General features: G+C 45.2%; 1 protein-coding gene across 4 annotated transcripts in view; it reads left to right on the forward strand.

Moving 5' to 3' along the window:
• Positions 1-15298, forward strand: part of TOMM40 (translocase of outer mitochondrial membrane 40) — a 561556-nt gene that overhangs the window by 359573 nt on the left and 186685 nt on the right. For all 4 annotated transcript variants that reach the window (XM_030211383.1, XM_030211382.1, XM_030211381.1 and 1 more), the window contains exon 6: positions 11365-11470. In XM_030211383.1, the coding sequence (XP_030067243.1) occupies positions 11365-11470 (106 nt within the window). The remainder of the gene's footprint in view (positions 1-11364; positions 11471-15298) is intronic.

Here is a 15298-nt window from a genome sequence, read left to right on the forward strand (position 1 = left end):
ACTGAAACCTGGCTCACCCCCGAGGACTCTGCCTCAGTCGCGGCCCTATGCCATAGAGGTTATCTCTTCTTCCATTCTCTCCGCCCAATTGGCCGCTGTAGCGGCGTCGGGTTACTACTTTCGCCCTCCTGCAGCTTTCAACCTCTCCTCCTACTGCAGTCTCACTGCTTCTCATCCTTTGAAGTTCACTCCATCCGTCTATTCTACCCGCTGCCACTCAAAGTTGCAGTCATTTACCGCCCCCCTGATAAGTCCTTCTCTTCCTTCCTTACCGACTTCGATGCCTGGCTCTGTTTTTCTTGAGCCCTCATCCCCTTCACTCATTCTTAGGGACTTTAACATACACACTGATGACCCATCCAACTCTCACGCTTCTCAGTTCCTCACTCTAACCTCCTCCTTCAACCTCCAACTGAGCTCCACCACCCCTACTCACCAATCTGGCCACTGTCTTGACCTTGTCCTCTCCTCTACCTGCTCACCCTCCAATTTCTGCGCCTCAGCTCTTCCTCTCTCTGACCATCACCTGATCACCTTCACACTTCATCACCCTCCCCCTCAGTCCCGCCCAACACTAACCACTACTTCCAGGAATCTCCAGGCTGTCGACCCTCCCACCTTATTCTCTAGTATCTCTAATCTCCTCCCTTCCATTATGTCCTCTGAGTCTGTCGACAAAGCTGTCTCCACTTACAATGCCACTCTCTCCTCTGCACTGGACACCCTTGCACCATCCATCTCCCGTCCCACAAGGCGTACTAATCCCCAGCCCTAGCTGACCCCTTGCACCCGATACCTTCGCTCCTGCGCCCGATCGGCTGAACGCCTCTGGAGGAAATCTCGCACCCACACTAATTTCATTCATTACAAATTCATGCTATCCTCCTTCCAGTCCTCCCTATTCCTCGCCAAACAGGACTATTACACCCAATTGACTAATTCCCTCAGCTCTAACCCTCGTCGTCTCTTCGCCACCCTTAACTCCCTCCTCAAAGTGCCCTCCACTCCCAGCCCCCCCCCCCCCCCTCACTCTCTCCTCAATCACTGGCTGATTACTTCCGTGACAAGGTGCAGAAGATCAACCTCGAATTCACCATCAAACCATCTCCTCCTCTTCACCCTTTAACCCACCCCCTCAACCAACCATCCCAGGCCTCCTTCTCCTCTTTTCCTGATATCACCGAAGAGGAAACCGCCCATCTTCTCTCCTCCTTGAAATGCACCACCTGTTCCTCTGACCCTATCCCCACCAACTTACTCAACGCCATCTCTCCTACTGTCACCCCCCCATCTGTCATATCCTCAACCTCTCTCTCTCCACTGCAACTGTCCCTGACACCTTCAAGCATGCTGTAGTCACACCACTCCTCAAAAAACCATCACTTAACCCTACCTGCCCCTCCAACTACCGCCCCATTTCCCTCCTACCCTTCCTCTCCAAGATACTTGAACGCGCCGTTCATAGCCGTTGCTTTGATTTTCTCTCCTCTCATGCCATCCTCGATCCGCTTCAATCCGGCTTTCGCCCCCTTCACTCAACAGAAACGGCACTATCTAAAGTCTGCAATGACCTGTTCCTTCCCAAATCCAAAGGCCACTATTCCATCCTCATCCTCCTCGACCTATCCGCTGCTTTTGACACTGTCAATCACAATCTACTTCTTGCCACACTATCCTCATTTGGGTTCCAGGGCTGTGTCCTCTCCTGGATCTCCTCTTATTTCTCCCACCGTACCTTCAGAGTACATTCTCATGGTTCGTCCTCCACCCCCCCATCCCGCTCTCTGTTGGAGTTCCTTAGGGATCTGTCCTTGGTCCCCTTCTTTTTTCAATCTACACCTCTTCCCTGGGCTCCCTGATCTCATCTCACGGTTTCCAATATCATCTTTATGCTGATGACACCCAGCTTTATCTCTCCACACCAGACATCACTGCGGAAACCCAGGCCAAGGTATCGGCCTGCTTATCCAACATTGCTGCCTGGATGTCCAACCGCCACCTGAAACTGAAAATGGCCGAGCTTATTGTCTTCCCACCCAAACCCACTTCTCCTCTCCCTCAACTCTCTCAGTTGATAACACCCTCATCCTCCCCATCTCATCTGCCCGCAACCTCAGAGTCATCTTCGACTCCTCCCTCTCCTTCTCTGTGCATATCCAGCAGATAGCCAAGACCTGTTGCTTCTTCCTCTATAACATTAGCAAAATTCGCCCTTTCCTCTCTGAGCACACCACCCGAACTCTCATCCACTCTCTCATTACCTCTCGCCTTGACTACTGCAACCTACTCCTCACTGGCCTCCCACTTAACCATCTATCCCCCCTTCAGTCCGTTCAGAACTCTGCTGCATGTCTTATCTCATATCACCCCACTCCTCAAGTCACTTCACTGGCTTCCGATCAGGTACCGCATACAGTTCAAGCTTCTCCTACTAACCTACAAATGCACTCGATCTGCAGCCCCTCCCTCCTCTCAGTACCCTTCTCCACCACCGCCAACTACAGGCTCCGCCCTTTCTGCCTCGCCTCATCCCATGCCTGGAATAAACTCCCTGAGCCCATACGCCAGGCCCCCTCCCTGCCCATCTTCAAAGCCTTGCTCAAAGCCCACCTCTTCAATGTCGCTTTCAGCACTTAACCACCTACCTCTATTCAGGAAATCTAGACTGCCCCAACTTGACATTTCGTCCTTTAGATTGTAAGCTTCTTTGAGCAGGGACTGTCCTTCTTTGCTAAATTGTACAGCGCTGCGTAACCCTAGTAGTGCTCTAGAAATGTTAAGTAGTAGTAGTAGTAAGGAGGCCTACACGGATGTTGTAAGGAAGTCCCACCTCCAGTCTGGCAGCCTCCTGTGCTGCCTTGGAGGAGGGAGGTCTTCTAAAAGGAGAGCATCACCCTGGTGAAGTAGGAAGTAATCCTATAACCAGGACCAGAGGATGCAATATTCTCTCTCATCGAGGATGTATCTCCAGGAGCTTCTGCCCAGGAGGGAAGGGTTAGGATGGCTGTTGTAGTTGATGACTCGATTACTAGGCATGTAGGTAGCTGGGTGGCTGGTTGATGCGAGGATCACCTTGCCTGGTGCAAATGTGGCGGACATCACGCGTCGCCTAGATAGGATTTTAGATAGTACTGGGTAGGAGCTCACTGCCTTGGTATAGGGGGTACTAATGACGTAGGAAAATGTGGGAGGGAGGTTCTGGAAGCCAGGTTTAGGCTCCTAGGTAGAAAGCTGAAATCCTGATCCTCCAGGGTAGCGTTTTCAGAAATGCTCCCCATTCCACTTGCAGGACCCAAAAGACAGACAGAGCTCCGAAGTCTCAATGTGTTGTTGAGACGATGGTGTAGAGATGAGGGATTTAGATTTGTTAGGAACTTGGCAAGATGGACTCCATCTTAACCGGGATGGAACCAGATATAGTACTAAATGAAGAGGTAGATATAATACAACACCACAAGCAGAAGCAAAATCCTCTGCAAAAGCACCACAGGCAACCAGAATACAGTAGAGAAAGTCCATGGAAGGGAAACTTTCTTCATCCACAAACAAAGTTTATTGGATAGTGACCTGACTTGGCCAAGCTTTGGCACTTACACCTTCATCAAGGGTCTACAGAACAATAAATGAATAAATAAATACAAATAAGATATACAAAATTCAAATATAAAAAGTAATATATTTATAGGAAAATGTCGAAACATTACCAATACATTACTAAATGCACAAACCTTCATTGTCACAAAGAATGTACAAATGTGCATACTGCCTACAAACATATTAGATATTAAATATACAGATAGGAACAAAAAGTACTGTATAATACATAGTGAAAACATACAAATAATATATGAATATACAGATAGGAACAAAAAGTACCGTATAATACATAGTGAAAATATACAAATAATATATTTTTTTAAAAATCTATAAATATCTACAAATACAAATATATACATAAACTGGATCACATGAAAAAATAAAATAAGATCCATTACCAAGGATGGTACATCAAATCATACTCAAAACTGAAAAAGAAAAGAAATATAGAGAGTGCAAAGGGACATTTAAGTAAATAAGATCTCCCATCCTGACACCTACCCAATTAAAATTACTAACCCAATGCAGAAATCTAGCAAACAGAACACATAGCAACAGCACAGAGCTAATGATACAAAGCACTGCTACAGTGTCACCACGCAACCAGATATTATAGCAGCCTAAAAACATATAGATCATATTGGAAAGCTAAGCAGTATAACTCATATCTAAATATAATACTTAAGTACCCACAAGAAGAAAAATAACTCTTAAAAGTAGTGTGCCAAAAAAACACAAGAAAATAAGAGGGACTTCGGTTTGGAGATGCTGGAGTGAGACAGAGGTCAGAGAGGCTCCTGCTCCTTTTTACTTATCCTGCTAACTGATCGGCGTTACCCTTGTAATTCATAAATATAACTACACTGCTCATCTTCTCCCCGCTTGACACCTACCTTCAAAGAAGGATGTAGTTGCTTGGATGGTGTCCAAACCGGCAAGAATCAATTACCAGAAAGACTGTGCTGTGGACTTCAAGATGGCGGACACACCAGCTTCGCCATTGCCGCCTGCTGGCTGTGTGGGCGGCTGAAATTGTAACAGAGGTCAGTGCGGCATTTGAGGCATCTATGGGGAAACAATTCAAAAAAGTCATGGATAAATTGAACCAGATGGAAGCTCAATTTACTACTTCATACAAGGACTTCCAGACCTTGAAGCAGCGTGTTAGTGAAGTGGAAGACACGGTACACAATCTGGAAACACCACTGCCTCCATAACATGTGGCCCACATATATAATAGAAAACAAATTAGAAGACCTGGAGAATCGCTCCAGAAGGAACAATCTTCGTTTAGTGGGGCACGAGTCTATCCTGGGCAAAGACTTGTGCTCTTTTTTGGAGCACTGGCTCAGAATTCAAGCCCTCTCAGGATAGAGAGGGCCCATCAGTTGGAAGCCCGCAAAGAAAACCAGGCGAAACCTAGTGGTAATATTCTTTTAAATTATGCATAAAAACTGGAGGTTTTCCAGGTGATACGGAGGGGCTTAAAACCTAACATGATGGCTCGGATATTCTTTGCTTTCAAGATTATTCAGCAGCAGTCTCCATAGCCAGGCGGGCCTTCTCTCCAGTCTGCTCAAAACTGATTCAGAGATGCATAAAATTTAAGCTGGTGTTCCTGGCTAAATTGAGAATAAACCACAATGGCATTGCATCGGTGTTTGAATCTACTGCTGAAGCTGCACACTATGTGGATCGCATTTCTTCATTTCCTCCTCCATGAGATTTTAACATCAGGAGACTGTTGGTACAGGCCAGACCTGGAGGTAGCGAATTTACAGATGGATACATCTTCTCTGCTGCTCTGGTTGTTAACTTTAAATATTGCATCAGGGACGAATCTTCTACCCCCATGCACTACGGTCGATGGATAAACATCGTTAAAGGACGTTTGACTAGCACTCATTGGGTCTCCATATGTCTAAGACATGATGCTCCGCCTCAGGTTATGTACTGGATTACTCTGAGCATACTGGATTAGAACATTTCTGTGCCTCTGACATAGGCGGTCAGTGGCCCAACTGTTATGGAAGGCTAAAGGGGGTGGGGCTTACATCCATAATTGTCTGACAACACAATATACCACCCAAACGAACATCACAGACCGTCAACAATATGAAACAAGGGATCATATCACAATTCTCATGTACAGCCACAAAACATCCTTTTAGGGTGGATAGTATTCACAATGAGCTCCTTTTATTAACGACCAGATTGAAATTTGAAAACTCTTATCTCTATTTTGGCACAGAATAAGTCATCACAAACAAAACATAAAAAAACCCAAAAGCATTAGGGGCTTATAGGCCATTTAGTTATGTTTAAACAAAAGAGATCTGCATGAATCAAAATATTTATTTTTTTATTTTGACTTATAATATAAAATCTGCCTCAGAGTCAGCACCTCTCCTGAAATCCAACGTGCGGCTTGTCACAATTTAGGTCTGGGAACACTAGTATTCAAGCTGACAGCCACACTGGGTGGAGTAGTATTCACAACAATGAACTCCTTTTATTAAAGACCAGATAGAGATAGATTGATTGATAAGCGTTTTCAAATTTCAATTTTGGCACAGCAGTATACTGTAAGTAATCACAAACAAAATATAAGAAAACCAATGGACTGCATTAGGGGCTTATAGTTATAGCCCATTTAGTTATGTAAGAGACTCAAATGTGCTGAGAATGAGATCTGCATGAAACAAAATATTTATTTTTTTATTTTGACTTAAAACCTGCCTCAGAGTCAGCACCTACCTCTCCTGAAATCCAACGTGCGTGCCACAATTTGCTCTTGAATTGTTATGGTCTGGGAAGGAAGTGGGAACACCTCAAACAGCCACTCTTAGCCCTAAAGGCGGGAACGCGCGGGTGGGGCTGTCACTGAGTAGGGAAGGCTCATTCCCTACTCAGTGACAGCCCCACCCGCGCGTTCCCGCCTTTAGGGAACAGGAAGTTGCATCATGACGGGAGCTCTCGTAGGGAAGGCTGACTAGCTGCGCCTGAGGCGAAGAAGCACATGACGACGATCAGTGACGTTGGGAAGGTGGATCGGCGGTGTGGAGGCAAAAAGAGGAGGAGGAGGGACGTGGCGCGCCGGTGAGAGACTGAGTAGCCCCGGGCGGGCGGAAATGGGCATAGCGCTCAGATGATGGTGGGGCCGGCAGCACTGCAAAGAAGAGAGAGGACTGGAGTCAGTCAGGACTGGTCTGGAGGAGGACTCGGAGAACGGAAAAGAATAAAGACTGCGTCGTAGAATGAGAAACAGTTGCTGATCCATCCTGCTGCTGTTTGTAACTTGTGGCTGGGGAGGCTTATCCTCCCCAAGCCTCTTATACCAGGCACCTATGGACCTGGATCACAATATAAGAGTATGTTATCCAAAGGCAGACAGACCAAAAAATAGCACATATACATCAGTAGTCTTAATGGTAATTTAAAATTCAGACATGCATTAAAAAGCCATATTTAACCCTTATAAAAATTATATAAAACTGTATATTAAAACAACTCATAAGGCTTCTGACTTCAAAGAAATAAATCTGTTGCCCCATTGCAATATGCAGTACAAATACATAGCGTCAAAACTAAATCCTTTGGTGCAAAATCCCATTTTAGGGAGTGAACTGAAAAACAGTTTAGCTCAGTCTCTTCAACTGTATTCTCCAGTATGTAACTATAAAAGGGTAGCACAAAAGACAAAACCATCGCCACATGTGGAGGTGTATTTCAAAGCACTTAGACTTACAAAGTTGCATAGTAACTAGTGGAGCTTTGTAAGTGCTTTGAAAATGAGCCCCATAGCGTTTCTAAACACGGAAGCAACTATGGAGAGTGCTAATGTCTGGTGCATATAAAAAATGTGTGCATCTTGTATGGATAATGTATTAGTCACTTGTGCATAAGGCAAACCAAATATGTGACCACAAAGAAATTCTAAACGAAGAAATATATTTAAATAAAAATATACATCATGCCTGGGCAGTAAGTAGCTATTGTCAATAGCACTAGTGTGTTGGTGTGCCAAGAGAGCGAATGTGAAACCCCAAACGGAACTCCCGAATAGCAAATTGTAGATATTTTAGTGCATCACTCAGTGAGGAAAAAAAAGACTTGTGTTTTTATCCTGGCATATCTCATTGGTCTTCCCACTCCTTTTTGTTTGCCTTTGATTTTGTGGGAATGTTTGGTTTTTCCTTTTTGTTGTACTTAGTCAAGATTTCCCTTGATTAAATCAATGTTGTTTTTTTCCCCATTAATCCATGCTTATGTACAGTGGTGTGCTGGTAAATTTTTAACAGGCTCTCTCCCCGGTCCACCTCTGCGCCCCCCCCCAAAATTGCAGAGCTGGCTATAGCTGGGGGGGGGGGGGGGGCAATGCATTACTCTCTCCAGGAAAAAATAATTAAATGATCCCAGGTTCCAATCTAATTCATGTTTAATATGGGATAAAATGCCATAAATAAGTAAATAAATATAAACTTTTAACGTTCAGCACCTGATTCTCAAAGTGGACATATTCCAAACACTATAATGAAAATAAATTTTTTTTCTTCTACCTTTGTTGTCTGGTGACTTTGTTTCTCTGATCATGCTGGCCCAGTATCTGATTCTGCTGCTCTCTATCTGTTCCCTTGACTCCGTTTCCAGGGCTTCCTTTCCATTTATTTCTTTTCTTTCTTCCTTTCTTCTTCATTTCTGGTCCTCCGCAGACTTGACTGTACAGTGGATCCAGCTTCTGCCTATTTTCTCCATCCATGTGCAGTTTCTCTCCTCACTTCCTTTTCCCTCATCTAATCTCCTTCCTCTATCTTCCCTCCATATCCAGCATTTCTTCTCTCTCCCTTCCCTTCCCGTCCATCCATGTTCTGAAACTCTCCTCTCTCCCCTGTCCTCCTCTATCCATCCATACCCAGCAATTCTCTTCTCTCCCCTGCCCCCCTACTCATCCATGCCCAGCAATTCTCTTCTCTCTCCTGCTCCCCTCTACCCATCCATGCCCAGCAATTCTCTTCTCTCCCCTGCCCCCCTCTATCCATTCATGCCCAGCAATTCTCTTCTCTCCCATGCCCCCCTCTACTACTACTACTACTACTACTTGACATTTCTAAAGCGCTACTAGGGTTACGCAGCGCTGTACAATTTAACATAGAAGGACAGTCCCTGCTCAAAGGAGCTTACAATCTAAAGGACAAATGTACAAATCTCCTTCCTCTATATTCCCTCCATATCCAGCATTTCTTCTCTCTCCCTTCCCTCCCCTCCATCCATGTCCTGAAACTCTCCTCTCTCCCCTGTCCTCCTCTATCCATCCATGCCCAGCAATTCTCTTCTCTCCCCTGCCCCCCTCTACCCATCCATGCCCAACAATTCTCTTCTCTCCCCTCTCCTCCTCTATCCATCCATACCCAGCAATTCTCTTCTTTCCCCTGCCCCCCTACTCATCCATGCCCAGCAATTCTCTTCTCTCCCCTGCCCCCCTCTACCCATCCATGCCCAGCAATTCTCTTCTCTCCCCTGCTCCCCTCTACCCATCCAAGCCCAACAATTCTCTTCTCTCCCCTGCCCCCCTCTATCCATTCATGCCCAGCAATTCTCTTCTCTCCCATGCCCCCCTCTACTACTACTACTACTACTACTACTTGACATTTCTAAAGCGCTACTAGGGTTACGCAGCGCTGTACAATTTAACATAGAAGGACAGTCCCTGCTCAAAGGAGCTTACAATCTAAAGGACAAATGTACAAATCTCCTTCCTATATATTCCCTCCATATCCAGCATTTCTTCTCTCTCCCTTCCCTCCCCTCCATCCATGTCCTGAAACTCTCCTCTCTCCCCTGTCCTCCTCTATCCATCCATACCCAGCAATTCTCTTCTCTCCCCTGCCCCCCTCTACCCATCCATGCCCAGCAATTCTCTTCTCTCCCCTGCCCCCCTCTACCCATCCATGCCCAGCAATTCTCTTCTCTCCTCTGCCCCCCTCTACCCATCCATGCCCAGCAATTCTCTTCTCTCCCCTGCTCCCCTCTACCCATCCAAGCCAAACAATTCTCTACTCTCCCCTGCCCCTCTACTCATCCATGCCCAGCAATTCTCTTCTCTCCCCTGCCCCCCTCTACCCATCCATGCCCAACAATTCTCTTCTCTCCCTTGTCCCCCTCTACCCATCCATACCCAGCGATTCTCCTCCCTTCCCTGCCCTCCCCTCCTGCTCCCATCCATGTCCAACGATTCTCCGTTGCCCCCATCCTCCCCTCCCGCTCTCATCCATGTCCAGCGATTCTCCGTGGCCCCATCCTCCCCTCCCACTCCCATCCATCTTTTTCTATTACCTCCGTTAAAGCGCCGCGTTATTTAAAGCCCTGCTGCCCGTCTCTAGCCTTCCCTGTTTGCTTCTGATGAGTTCGTGCCCTCAGTCCCGCCTTCGCGTAAAAAGGAAATGACGTCAGAAGGCAGGACTAAGGGCACAAACTCATCAGAAGCAAACAGGGAAGGCTAGAGACGGGCAGCAGGGCTTTAAATAACGCGGCGCTTCAACAGAGGTAATGGAAAAAGCTGGATGGGAGCGGGAGGGGAGGGTGAGGACGAAGGACAATCGCTGGAAATGTTTGGGAGGGGAGGTAAGCATGGCCTGTGATGGCGCCCTCCTGCCATGCTTACCTCGTGTAATGGAGCCGGCTCCAGCACACCACTGCTTATGTATATGTTCAGTAATTTTGTTCTTTATAATAGTAACTACCATTGTGCCTGCACCGATGTCAAGACTCACTGGTCTTTAATTTTCCTGGTCACTTCTGTAACCCTTTTTAAAAATTGGCATTTAATTTGCCACCCTCCAATCTTCTGGTTTCGTGCTTGATTTTAAAGACAAATTACATATTATTAACAATTACAAAGAAATGCAGTGTCTGGTTGCCCATGTGAAACAACATCAGAAAACTTGCTTCTGCTTTGAAAAATACTGAAGGGAGCATGTCTGAACAAGTAGAATCTTCAAGTTATGATTTATGGCAAATCAATAAAACAAACTACAGACTTGCACATTATTCCTTAAGCAGGAATATGTTCACTTTTTGGTTACTTTGTGTTCCTCTCTCTTCACCTTGCACTTGTTTTCAGACTTCTTTTCCTTACCCTGATCTTATCCATAACTCAAAATCCTCCATTTGTTGACCACTTTTCTCTTTGCACTTTGAGAGAGGTAAGAGTTGACTGTGTGTGTGTGTGTCCACACCTGCAAGGCCTGAACAGCTTTATTATCTTTAATCTCCATATACTATTTTAACAAACATATTTATACAGTATAATTAGAAACTATGATTACTGTTCATGGTGATAACTTTATACTATGTTCAGGTCTTATTTTTATTTCTTACAAGTCATTTTAAGAAAATGTAACTTTTGATTACCATTTTTAAAATTCAGCATTTTTTTTGTACTATGATAGAGGATGTGTTCAAAAATGTAAGAATTTTGGATAAGTTTCTGGAAGACAAGTCTATTAGTATTTATTAGTTAGGAAATGAGTAACAGAAAATTGGTATTTGAGGTACTTTCAAATGACATAGTTTGGTTACTGTCATTCAGTATGGTGTACTCGGCCTTCGTCTGACCCTTGACACTTATGTTGCTGTATTTTGGTTTGAATATGTTGGCTATGTAGGTAAGGATCTGATCTCTACTCCGTTGTTCCACTTCTGTCTAGTTTCCATCCCATTGCCAATTGCTTTCTGCCATTGTCTTAGAAACTCTTTTTCTCATTGCAGACACAACAGTCTAAATTTGTGAACTGGCAGGTTGATGCAGAATATCGAGGGGATGATTTCACTGGAGCCATCACATTAGGAAACCCGGATATCCTCACAGGATCAGGTAGAATAAGGAGAGTTCCCATCGATCCACATAGTTAGATGCAACAAAACAGGAATTTCCTTCTCATCTTCTAATGAGTTGGATAGAAATACCCTTTTTAAGATTCCTACATTTTCCAAGTCCAGTTCAGTGCTACTCTCAGAAAAAGCGTCTGTTAAAAGTCTTCACACCCTTCAAGATTACTCCACCAGTATGGCATGTGTGGGAGAGTAGCAAGAAGGTAGCCATTGCTGGAGAAAAGCAATGTAATATGCCATACACATTCTGTGATCTAAAAAAATCACAATTTAAAATATTAGTTTTTCTGCAGTATACATAGCATACTATATGCTTTCGGTGTGACAGAAACAATTATTATATAAATGTTTAAAAAGTAAATACGAGTAAGAAACCTAAGTATACCAGGGAAGATTTACTAAACTAAAGAGAGAGGCAAATTGGTGATAGAGTGGTTTGTACGTTAGTATTTAACCACCTGTCCAATGAGATCATAAGGATAATGAAAAAACATTGACAGTACAAACAAACGAAGCCTTTTCTAATAAGGATATTTTAGTCTCCTATAAGAGAGGTAAGAATTGAAGGACGTTCTAGTGTCATCAGACTATAACAAAAATGTGATATATGAGAAAACCACTCCTCTTGGTCACTACCCTTCTGGTAAATGCTCAGTCTGTCCAGTCAGTCTCCAAACTAAATTCATCATTCACCCTGTTAACAAGAAACCATATATTTTAAGACATTTTTCAAATTTCCAATCCAGTTGTGTTGTATATGCTTGTATCTGTCCGTGCAATCTTATGTATATAGGCAAAACTAAAAGAGCACTCAATAAGAGAATAATAGAAAACAAAAGTGCCATCAAGAGAAGTATCTCAGAGAAACCCCTGGTGGAACATTCGTTATAATCAAACATATAAATGGGGAGTGTCGTACTCACTCGCAAATGCGCAGTAGAGACCCTCTCTGCCCCGCCCCTGCGTCAATACGTGATGATGGGGGCGGAACAGAGAGGGTCTGTACTGCGCATTTGCGAGGGACGAAACCGCCGTCGCTAACGCTCCCTCCACCCGGCCGGGCCCTCGCTCCGCTATTGAAAGAGCGAGGGAATGCAGCACACGAGGGCGGGACACAGGCAGAGAAGAAGGAAGGCCGATGGCAGCTCAGCACAGCAGAGCTGTGTGCTGCGTTCCCTCGCTGAATAGCGGAGCGACGGCCCGGGCCGGATGGAGGGGTGGCGGCGACTTGGGAGGGGAGGCGAGCTCGGCGGCGGGGGGGGGCCTTGCAGCGGCGACTGGAAGGGGCTTTCAAAACCCCCCCCCCCCTTTCCTATACTAGCCCGTTTTTATGAGCTCAACGGCTAGTATGGTCATAAATTTGAGGAATACAATTTTTTTGCTATCTGTAAATCAAACTTTCATGACGAGGTGGAAATGAGGACAAAATCCTCTTGAAAACAGAGCAAAAGTTTATTTTTGATTTTAACACTGTACAGCCACATGGTTTGAACAAGGATTTGGATCTTGTAGCCTGCCTGTATATGACAATCTTGCACTGACATGCCTTCTGCACACTTTTGTTTTTGATTACCTGTTTTTATCTATGCATTTTATATAGTTTGACTAAGTAAGATGTCTTAAGTTCACACGTTGTTAAGGAAAGATTTGTTTCCGGACTTATTGTTCTTACTAGGAAAAAAGGCCCGTTTCTGAAACCAATGAAATGGGCGCTAGCAAGGTATTGGCTTCCTGCAATTAATGTTTTGAAAGGGATTGTAAGGAGAAATGTGTTGTCATGCTAATGAATAATTTACGTTGTTGTATTATGTGTAATATCTTTTTTGTTGTTGTTCTGTTTTTTTTTTTCTTTGTGTTGGTTGTGTGGGTGAGAGTGAGTGAGAGATGCTGATTCTGCATGTTAGAGCTTCTGCATTTATTGGGGGGGGGGAGTGTGTGGGTGTGAGTGAGAGAGAGAGATCTTGATTCACCATGGCAGAGTTTGTGTATGATGTTGTGGTGCTGGTTGGGGGGAATGTGTGTGTGTGTCTTAGTGAGAGAGATCTTGATTTTCCATTTTAGAGTTTGTGTATTAAGGGGGGTGGGAGGGGAGTGTGTGGGTGTGAGTGAGAGAGATGCTGTTTCTCCATGGCACAGTGTGTGTATGATGTTGGGGGAGGGTGGAAGGAATGTGTGTCTGTGTCAGACAGAAAGATGGTGATTGTCCTTTGGAGATGATGTGGGTGGTGTTGGGGGTGGTGGGGAGGGTGGCAGAGTTTGTGTATGATGTGGGGGGGAGGGTGGAGAGGGTAGCGGCGTCTGTGTGTGAGAGTGTTTGCAGGGGGGACAATTGCCTTTCTTCCCCTGAACTTCCCTTTCCTTAACCCCGTACCAGAAAGGGGGGGGCTTGGTTATTGATTTGGTTGGGAGTGTGTGAGTTGCATGACCAATCTGCATTGTCATTCTTGGGGGGGGTGGTAGTGGTGTTCCACATCAGTGTATGTGTTTGTGTTTTTGGGGGGAAGGGGTGTGGGTGTGTGTGAGTCAGAGAGAGAGATGTTGAATTTCCTTGGTAGAGTTTGTGTATTAAGGGGGGGTGAGGCTGGGAGTGTGTGTGTGTGAGTGAGAGAGATGCTGTCTCTCCATGGCAGAGTGTGTGTATGTTCTTGTGGGGGGGGGGGGGGGTGGAGTTTGGTTGTGGGTGTGAGTGATAGATGGTGATTCTCCATGGTACAGCTTGTGTATTTAGTGTGGGGGGGGGGGTGTGAGTGAGAGACAGAGATCTAGATTCACCGTGGCAGAGTTTGTGTATGATGTTGTGGAGGTGGTTAGGGGGAGTGTGTGAGAGATAGCGATGTTGATTTTCCATTTTAGAGTGTGTATTAGGGGGGGTGGGAGGGGAGTGTGTGGGTGTGAGTGACAGAGATGCTGTTTCTTCATGGCACAGTGTGTGTATGATGATTTGGGGGGGGGGGTGTTTTGAAGGAATGTATGTCTGTTGATTGTCCCTTAGAGAGTTTGTGTGTGATGTGGGTGGGTGGTGGTGTTGGGGGTGGGTGGGGAGGGTGTCAGAGTTTGTGTATGATGGGGGGGGGGGGGGGGGGGATGGACAGTGTAGCAGCATGTGTGTGTGAGAGTGTGGGCACTCAGCAGGATAAACTTTGCCTCCTGGTCTTGTCTCTGCATATGCTGCTCTCCTTCAGCTACAGCTGTCAGATAATTCCATCCGGCTTTCACCACCACACCGCCTTTCTTGTTTGCCTAGTCAAAAACCAATGGCCGACTACCTCAGACCGCAAAAGGACAGCCGGTGCACTGTGCAAGACAGAGTGATGGTAGGCGCTGCTCAGGTGCGCTTGGTGTGGACACGTGAGTGGCATGATTCTTTGAGGCCGCGCACTTGGTGTAGGCACACGAGTGGCGCACTTCTTTGAAGCCAATATAACTTTTCTTTTCTCATTACCCGCCCTCGACATCATCACGTTTTGATGCGAGGGCGGGGCAGAGAGAGATGGTGACACACTTACGAGCCCTTCACTGAAGCCAAGGAGTCAGCTTCAGAACGTTGAGGGTGCTTTTTATTATAGTAGATGTGCCATTTTGTACACTCGTTTTTAATCATTTTTTGAATGTTTGTTATTAATTTTTAATGTAAACTTTTTATATATGATTTTTTTTTGTTTATATTTGACTCTTTATGGTTTGATTGCTTTTATATAGTTGTATATATGTATGTATTTATTTCTCATATGTACCATCTTTTATATACATTCTTTGATTTACATGGAAATCACATATTGACAGTGTTTAACATCAGTTAAGAAGAGTAGAT

Source organism: Microcaecilia unicolor, chromosome 8 (assembly GCF_901765095.1).
Source record: "Microcaecilia unicolor chromosome 8, aMicUni1.1, whole genome shotgun sequence".
In the NCBI taxonomy this organism is placed as follows: domain Eukaryota; kingdom Metazoa; phylum Chordata; class Amphibia; order Gymnophiona; family Siphonopidae; genus Microcaecilia; species Microcaecilia unicolor.